The sequence below is a fragment of the Muscardinus avellanarius genome (genome assembly GCF_963383645.1).
Source record: "Muscardinus avellanarius genome assembly, chromosome: 4".
Taxonomy (NCBI): Eukaryota; Metazoa; Chordata; class Mammalia; order Rodentia; family Gliridae; genus Muscardinus; species Muscardinus avellanarius.
The window spans coordinates 152,682,788-152,702,067 of NC_137789.1; the positions used below are offsets into that span (position 1 = coordinate 152,682,788).

The window sequence follows — 19,280 nt, forward strand, 5'->3', positions numbered from 1 at the left end:
TCATTGCACTACATTACAGGTTTTCTCTATTTAAAAAAATAATAAGCCGGGCATGGTGGCGCAGGTTTGTAATCCCCACACGTGGGAGGCAGAGACAGGAGGATCGCGCTGGTTCGGAGCCAGCCTCGCTGGCTTAAGAGACCTTGTTTCCAAATTTAAAAAATATAAAATAGGTTTGGGAGTGTAGCCTACAGGTAGAAGGGCTTCCAGGAACCCCAGTACCACCAAAAAAAAAAAAAAAAAAGGAAAAAAGGAAAAAAATAATAATAGAGTCAGGACTACTACTCCCTTTTCTCAACTCCCCGCAAAGCAGATCTCAACGCCGTGAGACTGGGACCGTCCCAGCCCAAAGGTAACTACCTGGGAAGGAGGGAGGGGCAGGAGGGGTGGCTACCACAGCACTGTCCAGCCAGGTCATCCTAGGACTTGACTGTCCCAGAAACTGGCCGGGCGACTGGACCTGGCCACGAAATGGCTTCTCTGGCCCCAATAATGACAGCGGTGTCACTCCAACTAAAAACATCACACTTGGTTGCAGAAGTGATCCAATGGGTCCCTTTTAGCACCATCTGGTCATTCTCCTACATTCGATACACACTCCACATTCTACCCTCAGCCTCCACAGAGGGAAACCTGCGGGAGATGTGGCTCTGGGAAAGTTAAAGGACCCATTCAGCCAGGAGTTTGGAGCTGGGTGGAGAACAGCCAGGTCCACGCCAAAGCTGCGGCCGACCACTTGTTCCTAACCCTTCCCAATGCCTATCCAGAAGATGCCATCCCAGCGTGGCAGGTGGGGGCTGAACTCAAAGCGTGGCTTAGCATCACCCAGGGACTTGTTTAAAATGCAAATTCCTGGCACTACCCTAGATCTACTGAGCTGGGGCTAAGACTAAGGGATCTGCTATGTTAACAAGTACCTTGCAAATGCTGAAATAAAGCCAGTAAGGTGCACTTGCTATTTCATAAAACAAATAACTAATAATAGTAATAATACCTTTATCAGGACCACGTTCCAAACACGGTCATAAAGACTTTGCATTTGTGTGTACCTTCCTCTTACATCTTCATGAATAAGCAGACAAGGCTCAGAGCATCTCCTGTCCCATCCAGCTCGGCAGGGCTTGGTTTGTGGCAGAGTGGAGGCTCTCGCTTGCTCTGTGTCCTCAAAGCAAAACTAAACCAACTGAGAGGTCACTACAAGAAAAGGAGCCACCTAAGACCAAGCTTGAGGCTAAAAGCAATCATTGAAGCTGGGCACAGTGGCTCATACTTGTAATCCCAGTACTCAGGAGGCTGAGACAGGAGGATCAAAGGTTTAAGACCAGCCTCAGCAATTTAGCGAGATCCTGTTTCAAAATTAAAAAATAAATAAGCCGGGCATGGTGGTGCACGCTTGTAATCCCAGCATTCGAGAGGCTGAGACCGGAGGATCCTGGTTCGTGGACAGCCTCAGCTACTTAGTGAGGCCCGCTGCAACTTAGAGAGACCCTGTTTCAAAATAAAGAATAAAAAATAGGGCAGGGGGTGTAGCTTGGAGGTCGAATGCCCCTGGGTTCCATCCCCAGACCCACAAAAAATAAAATAAAATAAAATAAATAAAAAATAAAAAATAAATATAGTAGTCCTGGGGGTGTAGCTTGGAGATAGAATGCCCCTGGCTTCAATCTCCAGTATCAAAACAAACAAAAAACTCCTTTGACAGTCCTACATAAAAATCATTCTACTGCCAAAGCCACGGCCATACCTGTGACCTATTGAAAAAAATATACTATGTGTATACAATGCTATTTTAAAAGAATCAGAGGGAGTCAGTCAAGATTCATGGCAAGTAATTCACTAGAAAGAAATCATGGGGCAGGTTTAGAGCAAGCAGTAGTTCAAATACACCCCAGACCACAGGTTTCCAATCTAACTTAAACAAATCAAAGAGAACTACAGTTTCTTTCCTTCTAGTGGTATAAGCTTAATGCCTATCTCAGAAAGAAAGAAAGAAAGAAAGAAAGAAAGAAAGAAAGAAAGAAAGAAAGAAAGAAAGAAGAAAGAAAGATCATAGGAGTCAAATGTAGCCCATGCTTGGAAGAGATGTTCACCCCGCATCTCTCTAAACGCACAATCAGAGAGCTGCTTCTGTTCTTTGCAGACCTGCAGATTAGCTCTCTGATTCTCACACTATTGTCATTTCTTGCCCTGGGAACTGGACCCTGCCCTGACCCCAGCAAAGCACTCCGACTCGACTCTCCAGACTCCAAAACGCTAATTGGACAACCGCCAGTGACCCGTCGGGGCTCTCTGTACAGGGAGGCTCAGCGAAGAAGATGGTACCAGAGCAGAGGAAATGATCCAAGGGCTGGCTGGGTCATGGGGGGAGTAAATTTCTTTAAACTCTTTATCTACTTTCTGTTACCTGTCTCCGCAGGGGGATGCGCTTGGTCAGCTTGTGCACGGCCGGCTGGCTGCTGAAGTCTGGCTTCTTGGTCGTGGTCTTCATCCGGCACAGGAAAACTGTCACCACCATGCAGATAATTAAGAAGCCCCCTATGCAGTAAATGGATATCTCCAGGTAATCTGGGGAAGCTGTAATCTCCTTTTCTTTTACAGGAGCTAGATTGCAGGTCACGGGGAGGAAGAGATAAGCAGGCCACAGAGTTAGGGCACGGGAGTGAAGCACAGCACAACACAGCCAAGGGAATCAAAGGCGACCATCATTCCCCAGGCAAGGTGGGCTTTCTCATGCCTCAAGGCTGCAGGATGGCGGGCCACCAGCCTGCCAAGTGCCTCTTGCCTGTGCCTCTCTCAGAGGCAAGTGAGTTACCAAGGGTTCCTTGCTTTGCCACCAGGGCCCACCGGCCACTGTCTCCAGCCTGAGTTGGCATCTGCCATCAGCGAGTGGCTGAGACCAGGTTTCAAAGGACAGGCTGCAAGGCCACATCTGTTAGGCATCTGGGCCGACTAGGATCACCAGGTGCTCCCACGACAGAAACAGAAGTGTCTTCCATAAGGGCCCTGGCTGCAAAGCAAACTAAACCCTTGAACACGCCCACTTTTGTTTCTCAGGGGACTCAGTCTTCCTGGGGTAGGCTCTTCCAAAGGAAGGGGGGCCATTTGCCCCAGACAGACACAGCCCCGACTGAAAGGAGTATTCATCTAGTAGACTGGTCCAAAAAAGTTTTGCTGAGTTCCTTAGAGTATAATCCAGAATGTCAGTCAACCTAACATACCTATGCGTTTATTATAAAGACTGAATTATGATACAAAATCATAGTATGTAAATTTTATAATATTCCTTAATAACCCACAACATTCCTGTGTATCTGGTTATACAAACAGGACACTAAAGAAAAAATATAAATAGTATTGCATGTGAGTATAAACAGAATTTACTTAGCGCCTTCTTATATCAACCTTAAAAGAATACCTACTCACTCTTTAGTCTCCCATGGTCAATTTACAAGCAGTGTATTTCCAAACAGTTTTCTTTCTTTCTTTTTTTTTCAAACTGCATTCTTAGTTAATGGGCTAGTATTATCAGGCAAGTAGTTGGTTAAAAAGTGCTAGCTAGGCACTTGCAGAATGCAGTACCAAGTAGAAGCAAGCTCAACAGGAGAGGCATCTCGCTGTTTAAAGCAAATATTCATACAGCAGATGCACAACAAAAGAGAAAATAATGGATGCAATGGTATTATTTAAAGCTTATACATCTTAATCAGAAAAACACTTGTAAGACAGTCGAAACTCTCAGCGGCACAGCATAAAATGCAATGACCAATTCGTTTTTTACTAGGTATAAAATACAAGCATGCAGGTAGGCATCATACTCTACAAAATGAGGAATTAAAAACCTAAGCGGACCATCGTGAGCAGGCAAACCACAGTCTATGCAGTCTCACAAAGGACATAACAAAGAGGCAGCGGCCTCAGAGAGCACAATATACATCAAGAAAGTGTAACTAGAAGAGAGATGTCAGTTAAAGGTATAGACAGCGGCAACGTTTAGGCAACAGGGCTCTACTGATGGTTATTTCTCTGTTAGGCAGAAATAACATCAAGCCCAAGATGTTACGAGCATGCTCTGCAGAAAAGGCAAATGGAGAGTCCATTCCATCGCAACATGCAACAAGCCACCGATTCCCAAGGTAGGTAACACACTGCTTCTGCGCCCCTACGCTCAGAGTGCCTCCCCCAGGCACCCCAACACACCCATCTGGGTAAGCTCATTACGAATACAGACTTTGGCAGATAAAAGCCACATCTGGGATTCCAGCACCACGGAATGTACAAATCACTTTGGATTGTACAGAGTAATTTCAGCTTCCTCCTTATGAGAAAGGGGGATGGGTTCATTTATACATTGGCTCGATGACTCACTAAAAATATAAGATCCCTTTGGGTTTTAAGGGCGAAATTTTACTTGATCATAAAGGTTGAGTGTGGGATCTCCTTGTAAGTGAATTCCAAGGCAACTTTCTTATTCCTGGGGGATCATTTTGCATATTTTTTAAGTCTTTATGGGAGGATAAAAGGGACCATTTCTGAGAACAGAAGCTGTGTTAAATTTGTAGCAATCAACCAAGAAAAGGGAAAAACCCATGGAAAGATAAGAGCAGTATATACCTGGCAGAACTGTCAACCATGCAGAGTGAAAGGATATCCCAATAGAATTACCCGCCAAGCACGTATATTCCCCAGCATCCTCAAAAGTTACATTCCGAATATAGAGAACCTCAATCTCTTTGTCCGTGGTGTTAACACCGGCAGCCTAAAAAACAAAGGAAGCGAGAGAAGGGCTAGACGACACAGGAATGGCGTGGACGGGGCCACGGAACCAGGAGGCCTCGCACCGGCGGCTCCCGGGAAAGCGGGCCACCAGGAGATCCCGACTGCAGCCCATCCACAAAGCCCACAACCGAGCGACACTGAGCGACACTGGCCAGCTCACCTCTGCAGGCCCGTCACCACACCGGCTTCACCACCTAGACATGCATGCAATCGAACGCATGGAAAAATCAACCCACAAGAGGTCCATTCTCATGGCCTTTTGCTTTGGTTTCGATTTAGGGGTGGTCTCCCAAGGGGACGGTGCCCCAAAGGCTAATATGGTTTCTGGTCCTCTTGGCTGCAGATTCCCGTCTTGAGAAAAGCATGGTTCTGTCAAAATTGCTGTGCACTAAAACAAAACATTGCAGCTTAACCCAGGTGGACACTTCTCAGGTCTCCCTGGCGCCATAGAAACCAACCAGGGTAGAAGGTTGTCTTGGTTATCAGGCACTGATTGATTTCACTTTGGTGGAACCATCTTGCCTCACATACAGCAATGGAAGAAAACATGATCTTGGCAACAGAAAAACTAGGCCTTTTCTTTTCTTCCTTCTAAAATATAAACATTTGAATATGAGTCATGACAAACTAAGAAAGTCAACCTTCTGCCTTCAACAGCTCCAGGAGAACATTAATTAGGTAAGATGAACTACCTTCAAGTCTGGGATCGGATGAACTCTGGAACCAAAGAAATGATACTTGGTTGGCCAAATTATATCATGCCAATATTCCTCTGAAAATTTGGGGCAGAAGGAAACATGAGCCTGCTGATATTCAAATGCTATGCGTTCAGTAGGCATACAAGTCTGTGTTTCTAACGAAGCTAATGTGCAATCATCTTGAGAAATGTGCAGCCCAAACAAGATAAACCAGAAGGAACGACTTAAAAACTGGGTGGGGGTGGAAGGTAATCTTTGGAAGAAATTAGAGCAAGCGCTTTGAACATCGTGGGCATTTTTCCATGGCTGTGGGCATCATGCCAGCTGCATCACCGAAGAGAGATTATTATAAATATACCAAGGCCACAGGAATTATCCTAGAAGCTGCCTGCAGTCTCCCAAAGCACCGAGTCTTTTCAGCTTCTATATCCAGCTTTCTTTTTAAAAAACAAAAACAAAAACGTTGTTACCTTTCTGTTTGGGCAGGACAGTGAGCCAGGCAGACTGGTTGGCCTGCCCTATATAATTGGAGACCTTACAGATATATTCCCCAGCATCCGCCTCAGTCACATTGAACAGAGCCAGCACTTCTGCATTGGAACTATTTATCCCCGAGTGCTAGAACAGACATAGGAGAACAATATAATGGCCAAACGGGAAGGACAGAGGGCTCTATCTATGGTCCCGCCACCAAAACACCACAAGAAAAACATCTTCATCATGTTTAGAGAACTGCGGGCTGAGAAAGAACAAAACAATCCTCCCAGTGTTGGACAACAGGAGATGCCTGGTGGAGAAGGGTGCGAGGGAAGCCGGTGGCATGGGCGAGTGTTCCCCCAGGCTGGTCATCTCTTTCTCCAGCTTTTTGGATCCTGGGTATTGTTATCTGGAGAGAACACTTCATTGGTTGAGAGTTCTTGGCCATCTATGGTTCTACCCGATGACTGTTCTTACTCCAGACATTCTCTGTGACCAACTAAACATGGAACCGGCAGGCAGTGGCTCAGAGTTCACAGTATGTAGACTCAGCTGCCACACGCTCTCCCCAAGCTAACGTGTAAGTTACATCTAAAACATATGACGCCGATGCTATGACCATGGCAGCTTACAAAAAACCAAATGAGAAATACAAGAGGGGGGAGATTTTTCCTTGTTTGACATTTCATGGGCAGAGAAATGGGTCCCAAAGCTCACTGTCTAAATCATATAGTGAACAGATTCCCAAGGACAAAGGGTTAAAAAGGATAATCTCGCTGGGTGTGGTGGGACACGATTTTAACCCCAGTACTTGGGAGGCTGAGATAGGAAGACTGAAGATGCAAGGCCAGCCTTAGTAACCTAGTGAGGTCCTCAGCAACTTAGTGAGACCCTGTTTCAAAATAAAAAGTAAAGGAGGGCAGAGGGTATAGCTCAGAGGTAGAAGACCCCTGGGCTCAATCCCTAATACCATAAAAAAGGAAAAGAAAACCTAAATTATTTCTAAAAGGTGGCTACTGAAACTTGTTCCTACCATATTAATAGAAAACATCAGAATAAAAATATTAGTACAGTGCCAGAGCGTTCCATCCCATTTACTCCGCATAACCACCCTGCAAGGGAGACAGAATCTTGACCCTCCACACTTTTATAAACATGCAGCTAGGCCTCAATGCCTTGTCTACGATCCCAAGGCTGATAAACAGCTGAACTATTCTGGCTCCGAGTTTAGTAGTTCTTCCCCTGCCCCACACAGCTCACTTCAGAATGTTATAAGCTTATCTAATAATCTGCTAATTCCTTAGCACACTCTCTAGTGGCTATCCTAAAAATAGAATCATCTTCTCTTCAATCCAAGGGGAAATCAAAGAACCTGGCCAACCCCACAGAGAAGCCCCCAGCCGCGGCCGCCTTGGGATCCAGAGAGTCCTCACCTTCAGAACCTTGAGGTAGGGCAGCCCGTCAGGCCCATATTTACTGCCGTTCTTCTCAACATGCTTGATCCACTGGATGTGGGGCTGGGCATCGCTGTAAACTTTACAGACAAACTCCACATCCCCTCCGACCACCGTGGAGACATTGGCCGGCAGGCCAGCCTGGAGGATGGGCCGGTGCGGCGATCGCTCTGATGGAAAGAGAAAAGAAAGGAGATGCAGGGAGGGGAGGAGAGAGACCAATAAATAAGCTGTGTTGTCCAGAAGACTGTCAGGGAACTCAAGCCAAAGAGGCCTCCCGGCTGCTGGCCGACTCCTTTGGAATAACACGGAGGCCCCATGCACGAAAAAAGCAACTTCAAAGCTGACCGCGGGAGCACAACCCTTATAAAAAGGACACTTATTTAGAAAGTCCAGAAAAGAACTGGTTAGACCCCAAGTTATTAGTTACCTGCAGCCATCTACATCTATGGAAGCTACCTCTTGATATCTTCAGCTTAAGATGCTCTACAAACTCACCTGGACCATAAACTTAACATCACTGCAAATGACAGGACAGATTTTAAGGTTACCTTGAACACCCAAATGGTTCCTATACTCATGGTCTCTCCCCACACATTTCTAAGGTGCCCGAAGAAGACAGGTATCCCTTACCTTAAAGAAGAAATTAGAAATTGAGGCTCCTAATTATGAACAGACTAAGCAAATGGCTGGGTCCATCTCAGTGGTGAAACTCAGTCTGTACCACTTATTTTGATGACTGCAAAGCAGTGTCATGTGCCCGGAACTCAATAAACAAGCAGACTGCCCTTCGCTTATTCAGAAGTGGCACTGAAAGAAACATCAGGAGGTGCCAGTTTTCAAATCTGGACTAGGTTGTAGACTGCCGCGGAGGAGCCCCCAGGGCACAGAGGCCCGCCAGAGCTTCTCAGCCCTCACTTGCCTTGCCGATCTCTCCAGAGAGAAAGTTCTCGGTAAAGTTTGCCCCTTCTAGTCCTGTGCCTGGGCAGGCACCTCCCAGTGGAGAGGTAGTCTCTGCAGCGATCCTCTAGAGGTAACCAAGTCAAGGTATGCTGGTATTTACACACAAGGCCCCTCAAGAATTAAGCGATACCCAACTGAGAAAATGGACTAAGGACCTGAAGACAGTTCTCCAAAGAAGATATGCAAATGGCCAACTGGTATATGAAAAGATGTTCCTCCCTAAGTGTCAGGAAAATAGAAATCAAAACCCCAATGAGTTATCACCTCACACCTGTGAGTATGGTTACTGTAGAAAAAAAGAGAGAGTGTCTGTGAGGACGCAGAGCCCTCTTGCACTCGCTGCACCAGCTGTGCAAAACGGTACTGCCACCGTGAAAAACAACTCCTCGGAGGTTCCATAAAAGAGTAAACTCAGAAAAACCACCGGATCCTGCAATCCCACTGCTGGTAATTATGCAAAAGAACTGAAACTGGGATCTGAGACCTGGGCCGTCCTGGGCTCAATTCAGCCCATTGCCAATGGCAAATATACCAATTTAGCCACAGACTAAATATTCATCAACAGATGAATGGATCGTTTTTTAAATGCGGTCTTCATATACAACAGAAAACTACACAGCTTTTTTGTTGGTGGTGGTGACTTTTTTCTTCTTCTTCTTCATCTTCTTTTGGCGATACTGGGGAGTGAACCAGGGACATTCTACCTCTGAGCAAAACCCCAGCCGTCATAATTTATTTTGTGAGGCAGGTTCTCACCAGGTTGCTGAGGGGCTCACTAAGTTTCTCAAACCTGCAATCCTCCTGTCTCAGGCTCCCTAGTGCTGGGAAGACAGGCATGCGCCACCATACCCAACCACGGTCCAGTTTTTGCAAAGAAGGAACTTTTGCAATGTACCACAGCATGGAAGAACCTGAAGGGCACTGCGTGAGGTGAACCCAGACAGTCATGGAAAGACAAATACCGCGTCATTCTACTGATGTCAGGTATATAACTTGATTAACTTCATTTATTCAGAGAGTGGAGCAGAGGGGGAAATAGGGAGTTGTTCATCGAGGGGCATAAACTTTCAGTCAAGCAAGGTGAAGGAATGGCAGAGAGAGATGTGCAGAACAGCACTGCACCTCTACCCAACGATAACATCATGTACACCGAGAGATGGGTGAGGACAGCAGACCTCACCTCAAATGTTCTTACAGAGATTAAAAAAGAAGTAAGCTGGGTGTAGTGGCACATGCCTCTAATCCCACATGCTTGGGAGGCTGAGATAGGAGGATCACAGGTACAAGATCACCCTCAGCAATTTAGCAAGGCTCGCAGTAATCTAGTGAGACTCTGTTTCAAAACAACAAAACAACAACAAAAAAAGGACTGGATGTGGCTGAGAGGTAAAACACCTTTGGGTTCAAAAAAGGAAAAAGAATTAAATTAACAGACCAGAATCCTGGGTGATCTTATCCACAAAAGCACTATAAATTACAAACTTCCTGGATCCTTCCTACCTAGCAGCTTCAACAGGTATATGAAAAGATGCTTCCTCATCGATCATGATCACACAATACCCAGCCACTGGTCCATTCATAAATACAAACCTATCCTCCCATGCTTGCATATCCCAGCCCTCACCCCTGCTCCTCCCCCAAGTGTGGGTACCACTGCTTTTAACCTCCAACTTAAACAACAGTCCAGAGAAGCAAGGGCACCCAGGCACCCCAACACAACACGAGGTCTCCACGCTGCACCCGGGAGGTCACACAAACCGTGCCAGGAATGGCAAACTTGGCCGATAGATACCTACGCCTTCCTATATTTGAGCCTTCCAGGTTAAAATATCATATAGTGGAATGTGTTGGACAAGAGCCAGACCATGTGCAAATTGATTTTACCGCGTAAGCCTGTTGCTGGCCCTTATACACTTTTTAAAAAGAAAAAGTGCTAGTGGTTACCCTGAGCACCTTTCATCCTGGAATCTCCCCTCACTTCATAGACACCTCCATCTCCACATTATAAAGATGAGGAGGTCAGACTTCCAAACAAGTCATCCATCTGTCCCAGTATTACCCATGTAGGCTAAGTGATGAGCCCAGAAGTCCAGGCTTCTAGTTTTTGTGGGCAGAAAATCTCAGATTGGCTTCTTCAAACATCATCCCATGGAAGCCTCCCTCGCTGGCTGCTAGGATGTCTTGGGGATGGAGCACAGGGCCCTGGTGCCACTGACAGTGACCGAGGCCTGCTTCAGCTGCAACTGGCCCCATCCACAAGAGAAACAGAGCTAAGTCTCCTAATGCATGCCCCTCTTCTCCTCCCTCCTCACCAGGCCTCCTACCGGGAGAATAACAGCATGAGGAAAGCTGTCTTGGACTGGAGACTGCCAGCCAGCCAAGTTCACAAAATATGCTTCTCTGTACCTGTCAAATATCAAGAAAGTTTATTCCTTCCCCTCGAAAAGCAAACTTTAGGTATCAATTTCCCTGGCTCAGTGTTCCAGCTTTGCACTCCTATACGTGGTGTGTGTGTGTGTGTGTGTGTGTGTGTGTGTGTGTGTGTGTAAAGCATAAATATTGACAGTGGGCCCAAAATGCCTTTTCTTAGAAACAAAGGTACTATAAAATCTTTCATGTTATAAGCCAGACCTACTGAATTTCAAACTAAGTCGTCTTTCTGGAACATACTTGTTTCTACTAAATTGTTTCACAAGCAAACACAGCGCACGTAATACCAAACAGCACTGCCCCAGGAACAAGGGGTGCTTTCAGAGCGCGGCACCTCCGGCCCATCCTGCGCCAGCCTCGACACCGACCCAGTCACTGAGCAACAGTGGCGGGGCCACTACAGAGCTGCAGGGTAGCCTGACTGCGGTGAGAGCACTGCTGAGCTCCAGTTATTAAGTTATCCCGTTGCTATCTGGACTATTTTCACTAAAAGAAAAAAGAAACCGCTTGCAATGGTTTAATGTTATTGCATTTGCAAATTACAGCATCCCAAGTGTTACCGCTGGCAGTCTTGAATTCATCTTTGCAAATTTTCTCACCTTCTATGAAACAGCCTCTTAACCATACCGCCTCCCCCCGCCCCCACCACCCCGGCCCTTTCTCACTTTGGGTACAAAAACTGCAAGCGGATCGCTCTGTAATAGAAACCTTACGCCGCCTTCCAAAACTTATTACAGCTGCTTTCAGTATAAAATGAAACCTCAGAGAATGTTATTTAAAATGTTTTTAAAAAGTCAGTAGGCCTCATGCTCCGTCCCTGCACATCGGGCTTGATTTCCTTTGCAACCTTATTCTCTGCCCTTAAACAAGTTGGAGGACGAGGCCCGAAACACCTTGGAAAAGTTCCTGAGATGCCAGCTTCTGCCGGGCGCCAGGCCACTCCCTCCCGATGCCCACCAGACACAGGCCCAGGAGAGCAGTGACCGCAAAGTGGACAGCAGCGCCTGGACTCCTGACCTAACGCCTCAAAGGCTGGGGTGCAGACTGAGCCCAGATGGCCACGATGAAGCAGCCCAGGCAGTGGGCCACCCCGCGTGGCCGGCCCCGTGGGCACGTGGGAACAGGCTAAGGGGCAGAGACACGGTGGCCCTCCAACAGCCAACTTACTCCCCAGGATCTCTCAGGCCCCGGGCAAACCAAACCCCTTGAGTTTGCAACTTTCTGCAGCAAGCTGAAATCAAAAGGATTAGCCCATGAATTATTTCTGGACGAGAGACGGAAGACCGGAGTTGCCTGAGCTCTTCTTCCATGCGATAACAGAATCACATCTTCCCCACCGGGGAGGGTTTACAATGTGCGGCACTGTTCTCCTACAGCATGTTTAACCTGCAGATATTATAGAAAACAGATTTCACCCTTCGCGAGGGGCAGTGAAATAAATCCACGGAAAACCCAAAGGCTGCCTGCCGGACAGCTCGCCTCGGATTCCTGACTGCAGTTTTAACGTAGGTTGAGTCTGAGCTCGGCAGGCAAGCTGCAAACAGACAAGACCTGGACCTGACTCAGGATGAGAGGGCCTTTAAAATAGTGCCGCGGAGGTCCCTGTATGAATTCCAAATTAAGATGCGCCAGAAAGCGGCCCACAGGGCGCAGCTCTTGCCCATGGGACAGCTGGCTGGTCTGCTGGAATGAGGTTCCACCAAGTAAATGTGTAGTAAACACAGACTGAAGGGCTTTTAAGAATGCATTCTCTCCCGCCTTTTCCCTCTCCCTCACACTTGCCCAGCTCCTTTTTTCAAGTGTCCACTTTGCTAAAGCAGAGAGTGTAGCTGCTGAGAGGTTGAATACCCAGACTGGCTCTCTCAGGCCCGCTCTGGAGCCGGGAGCCATAACCCAACTAGAGAGGCCGGAGGGAAACACAGCCTGCTTCATTCCAAGAGGTAATTACGGAGAGAGAGAGGGAGAAAGAGAAAGAAAATACCTGATTGACGAAGAATAAATCTTTGTTAATTGACCATTGAAACTTTATAACATGCCAGCCCTCCTCGGGACATAATAACAGGTCTGCTCATAAGAGATCTACAACTTTTACTCTGACACAGCAAGGTCCATAAAATACATCCACGGGGCTGAGAGGCCTCATGTCTATGGGCTCGGTAAACATACAGGCAGGGATCGGAAGGAGAACCAGGCTCTTAAATTACACCTATAAATTAATCATGCCCAGAGCCACTGCTTTCCCAGCACCCACCAGTCTCCTCATTTCTCCCCAAAAAGTTGGGCAGCACTTGCCACAAAGAACCAGTTCAAAGTTACTTTCTTTGGCAGCAAAACACCAGGAGACTTGAATCACCCAGCGTTCCCAGTGCTGATCCATCCGGAAGCGGCCAGTCTTCTGCTCCCCAGCGCCCATTCACTGAAGGAACATGGAAAACCTCGCCTGCTCTGTCTTTAAATTAAAATCAAAATTAATTACCCTTCCTCCAAAATGGCAGTTTCTCAGCAACTGCAGGGGGCTGAATAGGGAGAGAACATTCTGCTACTTAGGAGTGAAAACAACTGAGTATTTTTTTCTGAAGCCAAGCCTAGCTTCCCCCACCCCTAAAGAATAGGCAGTGGTTGCTTTTGTTGCATAAAAATGCACTAAACCAGTTAGGTAGGGCACAGTTATTAGGAGGACGGGGCCAATCAGAACCCTCTGAAGTCCAAGGAGCCCAGGAACATGCTGAAGCCTCGTGCTCATTACAATTAGTGGAATGAGTCCACCGCCTCGTCAAGACTGCCCAGCGCGCCCGAGCCAGACAGGCTAAATCCAGCTGGGCTCTGAGTTGTGTTTTGTTTTCCCCTGGGATTTAAAAATGATCAGCAGAAGAAGGTGACGCTGGGGCGGGGGAGGAGGACACTTTGGGAAGGAGCGGTACTGCCCATGGCCAGCGCTTCAGCTCCTCGTCTTCTGCACAGACGAGACGCCTGAGATGCTGGGTACCCTGAATGACATTTTTTAAAAAAAGAGAGAGAGAGATAAATCACATTTTCCGGGAAACTGGTCTGCTGCCCTTCCGTCTTCCAATTTTCCTCTCTCCCCTTTGCTGTCTGGTCACTCAACTGCCCATGCCTTCTGCCGGGATGCCTGCCTCTGGGAAGTGGTCAAGAATGGAGCTGGGGATCCAGGGGCCTCTCAAACACACACACACGCATGCACACGCACGCATGCACACACACACACACACACACACACACACGCATGCATGCATGCACGCACGCACACACCTTTTTTGCAGAGACAGCAGTTGGCGGGATAAGCTTGTTTGGGGAAAGATGAAGTGTCTACCCTCCAGCGCTAAAGTCACAAAGTGACTTTGGAGGCTGCACCGAGTGAAACGCTAGAAGCAAAAACACCACTAATTCCATTGTGCTTGCTCAACCTACTGAACCGTGTGGAGAGGCACAGGGAAGTGCTGGCAGGGGCTGGGGCTGGGGCTCTGCCTGGGAGACCCCAGCAGGCGGAGTCGAAGGGCCTTCCCTGGTTAATGTCACAGACTGCATGATCTGGCCATGGAATGAATGGCTTCTACCTGCAGGGTGTTGATCTGGATCTTTTTGGAGGAAGAACCTGTGTCATTTATACCCCAAATGTCCAAATACCCTACGCCTTCAAAAAGTTGAGCTAGAACTGACAACTCTTTGGTGACCACAAAGTTGTATCAAATTTAGGTTTGAAAAAGCTTCTCCTTTTGTCGAAAGGAGAAATGGCTTTGGGATAATGAGGAAGTTCTGGGGAGCGATGGTTGTATAATAATCCGAATGCACTGGCTGTCACTGAATCGTAAATTCAGAAATTGTTAAAATGGGAAATTTTATGTCTTGCGTCCCTTGCCACAATTTCAAAAAGGGAGATGCGGCAAAGGTGACCACTGGAAGGCGTGAATAAGATAAAGTTCTAGGGTCACCAGAAACCTACGTTAGTAGATACCTACGTGTATTTATTATGTCCACTTTACTAAATTGGAGTAACACAATTTAGTAAACTCACACATACTTGGGGAGGACACTGATGTAAGCTCAGACGTCAGGCCTCTGCAGGCTCCCTCTCGAGGAGCTGGGGTAAACACAGCTGAGAGCGACCCTGCTGGGCGGGACATCACAGAGCCCCAACACTTGCTTACTGGGAGCAACATCTTCCAGGAATGCGGGATTATCAGCTGGTGTCTGCATAGCTGGGTTCCTTTCATGGGAAGAGCATGCTGGGAAAGTTGTGTTTTTTTAATTGTTCCGGAATTAAATGGACCCTCTTGTTAGAAAGGCTGAACTCCAAATTAGAGTAGATTCCCCCAAATGATTTGCAAAGAAGCAAAAAAAGAACAAAAACAAACAAAATAAAACAAAACAAAACCCCCGAAACTGTCAGAGAAAACCCAGTCAAGTCAAAATGAAAATCTTGGGGTTTAAAATGTTTTGCAAATATCTATTAGAAAGAACCCAATTAGCCCACCTTTTACTATCTGCCCCATAAAAATATTCACAAAAAGTACCCAACAAATAGGTGTGGCCAAAGCCTAACGCTGTAACACTTTTTGTATCTGGAAAACAAACGATGCACACAACCTGAATGTAATTAAGTGTGTTCTCTTAGAGTCATGATGGACTAACATCCCGGCCTCTAAGAACGAGGCTGATCCACACGGGGATGTCCAGGGTACAAATGTTGGTCACTTTCGTCAACTTTCACCATCTAATGAGCCTTTCTTCTGGAGGAAGTTCAGAAACATCTCTGCTAATCTCTTGGATGCCTTGTTTTGCTCCCTGGGGTGGATCAAGCAGAAGGAAAAGCTTTCAGCCCATCTGAATAAACAAGAAATGCCTTCCTTTGGCATGAACCACACTAGAGGTTGAACAATAAACCCTGTTTCTTTTCTTGGAGTCAAAACTCGGACATGGAAAATAACTGTGGTTCTAGAGACTCCTTAGTACGGCATCACCTGAAGCGAGGCTTTAAAATTGTCCCCTGGATCACAAAAGGCTCAGATCCAAGCTCTGCCCCTCTGTTCAAGTCAGGTGGGATGCCTCAGTCAGTCCCCAGCCCTGCCTCTCATGAACACTCAGTGATGATCTCACATACAGGTTTTATTTCTTTTGACCAAAATATGAACTTGAAAGGACCACGTCTTTCACCACTCATTCACAGTCCAGAATATATACCAGACAAGTAAAATAAGAACTTCCTTTTCCAAATGAAGCCTAGCTTTCAAGAGACCCTGATCCTTCCAGAGTAAAAGCCAGTGCCTGTCTTTCCAAAGACCACCATCTCCGTGTTATGCTAGGGAACATGGCTGGGGCACAGTCTGATCTGTATTGAGATGGACAAATTTCCTGTAGGCCTGGTTTAAGAGAAATAGTTGGAATCCATCAACATTTAGGAATCTCCATGTCCACTGACCACCTCCCCGTGACAATGTGAGTCTTCTGTCTTGTGAAATAAGAACTCGAAAAGTCCAAGGTCTGTGTCTCATCCCAGTGACTCATTCCAGGGACTGTGACCTGTAGGCTCAGTACAGTCATTGTGTACTCCATAGAGAGGATCCCTCATTACAATAAAGGCAGATGATAACCCCAGCTAGAAGGTTCTGGTCGACTTCCTCCCTCCAAACCAAGAGAATGACATTCTCCCTGCTTCTTCTCTCTCTTCCCAGAAGAAGAAAGAGACCGAGCTCCTCACAGCAACATCCACGTCCTCAGCCATCACTCCCCAAGCCCATCCTGCACTTGACCGCTAGGGAACCCCCTAGCGGGGCCAGTCTTCCAAACCAAGCCTTCTCTCTAAGTTGGGGGCACGTTCTTGTCACACCCTCCTTTCTCCATGAATGCAAACATAAACCAAACAGGAAAAAGGAGAACGTGCCTGTGGGCGACCTAAGGAAGAGAATCCATGAGACCACACCAGTCCAGTGGGTATATTTCGTAAGAAGGGAAGAGCACACCAGCAGACATTCACATCCTGATGCAAGTTGGCCTAGAACTTTCCAATGGGGGCCTTTCAGTTTATAAAGGCAGCAGCTGCCTAAGCTGTATGAATAGTGTGCTTAGAGAAGAACTGCAGACTTCCTGTGTCAGAAACTGAAATACATTAAGAACTGTAGAATAAAAAAAAAAACTTTCTTAAAACTGGTTTTCCATTGAGTACACCTTATCTGCAATGCTTGGAACCAGAAATGTTTCGGATTTTGGACTTTCTCGGATGTCAAAATATTTGCACAGGCCTTACCAAGTTGAGTATCCCTAATCTAAAAAATTTAAAATTCGAAATATTCTGAAACTTTTAAAAGACTACCAATATGAAAATCTTTCATCTTGATTCAAATGAGTGAATTCTATGACTTTCAGAAAGTTTTGGACTGTGGATTCGGGATTGTCAGTTTAGGGGTGCTCAGTGTGGACTTCAATTGGGCACACAGAAGCCTTGCTAGGTTCTACACACTACTGCACACGGGGCTGCCATGGGCAGTGTACATGCTCATACTGCGCTCTGAGACAGCAGCTCTCTGCCCCATCCTCATCTGCATCTCCAGAGATGGCAGAGAGACCCTCCACTTCCATAAAACTGTAAGACATTAACCTGACTGTACACTTCTACATCCTCTTTGCCCACACCATACCCTCAATGCCAAAGATGAGACCAATTATTAGCCCTCGCTCCAGCCACCTCAGCCGGGCCTCCTGCCAGAATCGAAGCAATCAATAAAGCTTCCTTTCCTCAACTGGGGGCCAAAGGGCACCCGATGCCTGCAAAGAGCACATCAAAAATGCTGATATGGCCCAGGGCTGACACACCCCATCCACGCAGCACCCACCCACCACCGCCCGCTCGGGAGCTTCTTGGAAAGGGCCCCTGCTTGCTGGGAAAGTGCTTCTCTGCCAGTAGGTGCCTTCTGACCACCGGCCTTTGCTGCAGCATCCCTGCTGTGAAACCGGAAACGACAGGAGCTGCTCTGTTGCGATCAAACAGTCACTGAACTGCTGACCACAGAGTTTTGGCCTCTCTGTCCTGGATGAGGGGCAAAGACTCCTTCAATCAGGGTCAGCAGTGTGCTGTGACCTAGAGACTGGCAGTATGGAGAAGGGGTTTAGGACTGACTAACACGAGAAACAGTCTCCCAGTGCTGTTATTTATAGCAATGTCCTTAATACCCCCATCCTTCCATGGTGCTATATGGAAAAGTGTTAATCGCCCGCCACTGTACAGCTGGGGGAACCGAGTCTCAGAGGTGAGGTGCCATGACTGTGTACAGTCATAAAACCAGAGAAGGACAGAAGTGGGATTTCCATCCGAACCGTCAAAGGCGCCACTTGCCAAGGAGAGCCCGGTGTGCTGACTGTGGCAACCATGGTTTGGAGAGAGGGCAGAGATGGCCGTGGAGCCACAGAAGCAGCAGCAGCTGGTACCTGCTCCCCAGTCCTGGCTCTGGTGCCATGACTCCGTGGGCCCTCTGGCCATTCGCTCGCCTAGCACAAGGCAGCCCGCTATCGGATTTCAGAGGAGGGGCTTTCTGCCACCCTCTGGCTAGGTTTCACAGCTCCAGCGCTGGCGTGCAGAAAATGCCAAGTCTTAACCTAGCAAGAGAGCGCAAATAGTCTGTTGGTGGCACGATCACAAATACAGAACAATCAACTGAGGCCTGGCTGGGGCAGGGAGAGGGGGAGGCTCCTGGTCAGATGCCCATGGGGCTCCAGAGGGCTGAGACCTGGCAGAGCACAAAACAAACACACACAGCACAGTTTAGCATGAAGGTCAGGTGCTCCACGCATTGAAAATTTCAGATCATAGTGAGGCTCTTTGCAACTCAGTGAGATGCTGTTTCAAAATAAAGAATAAAAAATCGGGCTGGGGGTGTAGCTCGGAGGTAGAATGCCCCTGGGTTGCATCCCCAGTGCCACCACACACAAAAAAATTCAGGTCACAGTACTGGGTAGCTTTGATGCTTCCACCGGGCTGGTCCTCATCACATGGAAGAAGAAAAAAATCCTTCCCAGAGGTCACGGCATGATGTAAATAGGGCTGAGATGTGGCCTTCCTCAGAGGAAGTGGGCAGGGACCATCCTATCATGGACGGCTTCGGTAATAACATCTCCGGTTACTTAATTAATTAAGCCACCCTTTCGTCACTGACTTATACTACTCAGTTTCAAATTCACAAAGCGGGTCCCAAATTCACTCTCCCAAAGTGGTTCCAGGCCTCCCAGTCTTCTGCCCCTTTGCCTCTGCATGGTGGTGTGGTCATCACACCGGCACCTTTGTCTTCCTGGGACAGAGGATGCCCGGGGCCGTCAACAATTTGTGCAACTTCTCCTTCTCCCACTGGGGACCTGCTGCCAAAAGCTCGAAGCCAGGTGTCAACTCCACCGCTCAGCTTATCAGACCAGTGCTCCTGAGCACACCTGAGGGAGCGTCGGCCAGGATGGATTCCTGCATGCTTTGGGGCTGTGT

General features: G+C 47.4%; 1 protein-coding gene across 5 annotated transcripts in view; it reads right to left on the reverse strand.

Moving 5' to 3' along the window:
* Positions 1 to 19,280, reverse strand: part of FGFR2 (fibroblast growth factor receptor 2) — a gene marked incomplete at both ends in the record, with an annotated part of 105,464 nt that overhangs the window by 32,541 nt on the left and 53,643 nt on the right. For 3 of the 5 annotated variants that reach the window (XM_080695414.1, XM_080695412.1, XM_080695413.1), the window contains 3 exons: positions 2,405 to 2,601; positions 4,612 to 4,756; positions 7,385 to 7,575. In XM_080695414.1, coding sequence (XP_080551540.1) covers positions 2,405 to 2,601; positions 4,612 to 4,756; positions 7,385 to 7,575 — 533 coding nt within the window. Of the gene's footprint in view, positions 1 to 2,404; positions 2,602 to 4,611; positions 4,757 to 5,944; positions 6,093 to 7,384; positions 7,576 to 19,280 lie in introns of all 5 variants that reach the window. The other 2 variants (XM_080695411.1, XM_080695415.1) reach the window with 2 other exon arrangements.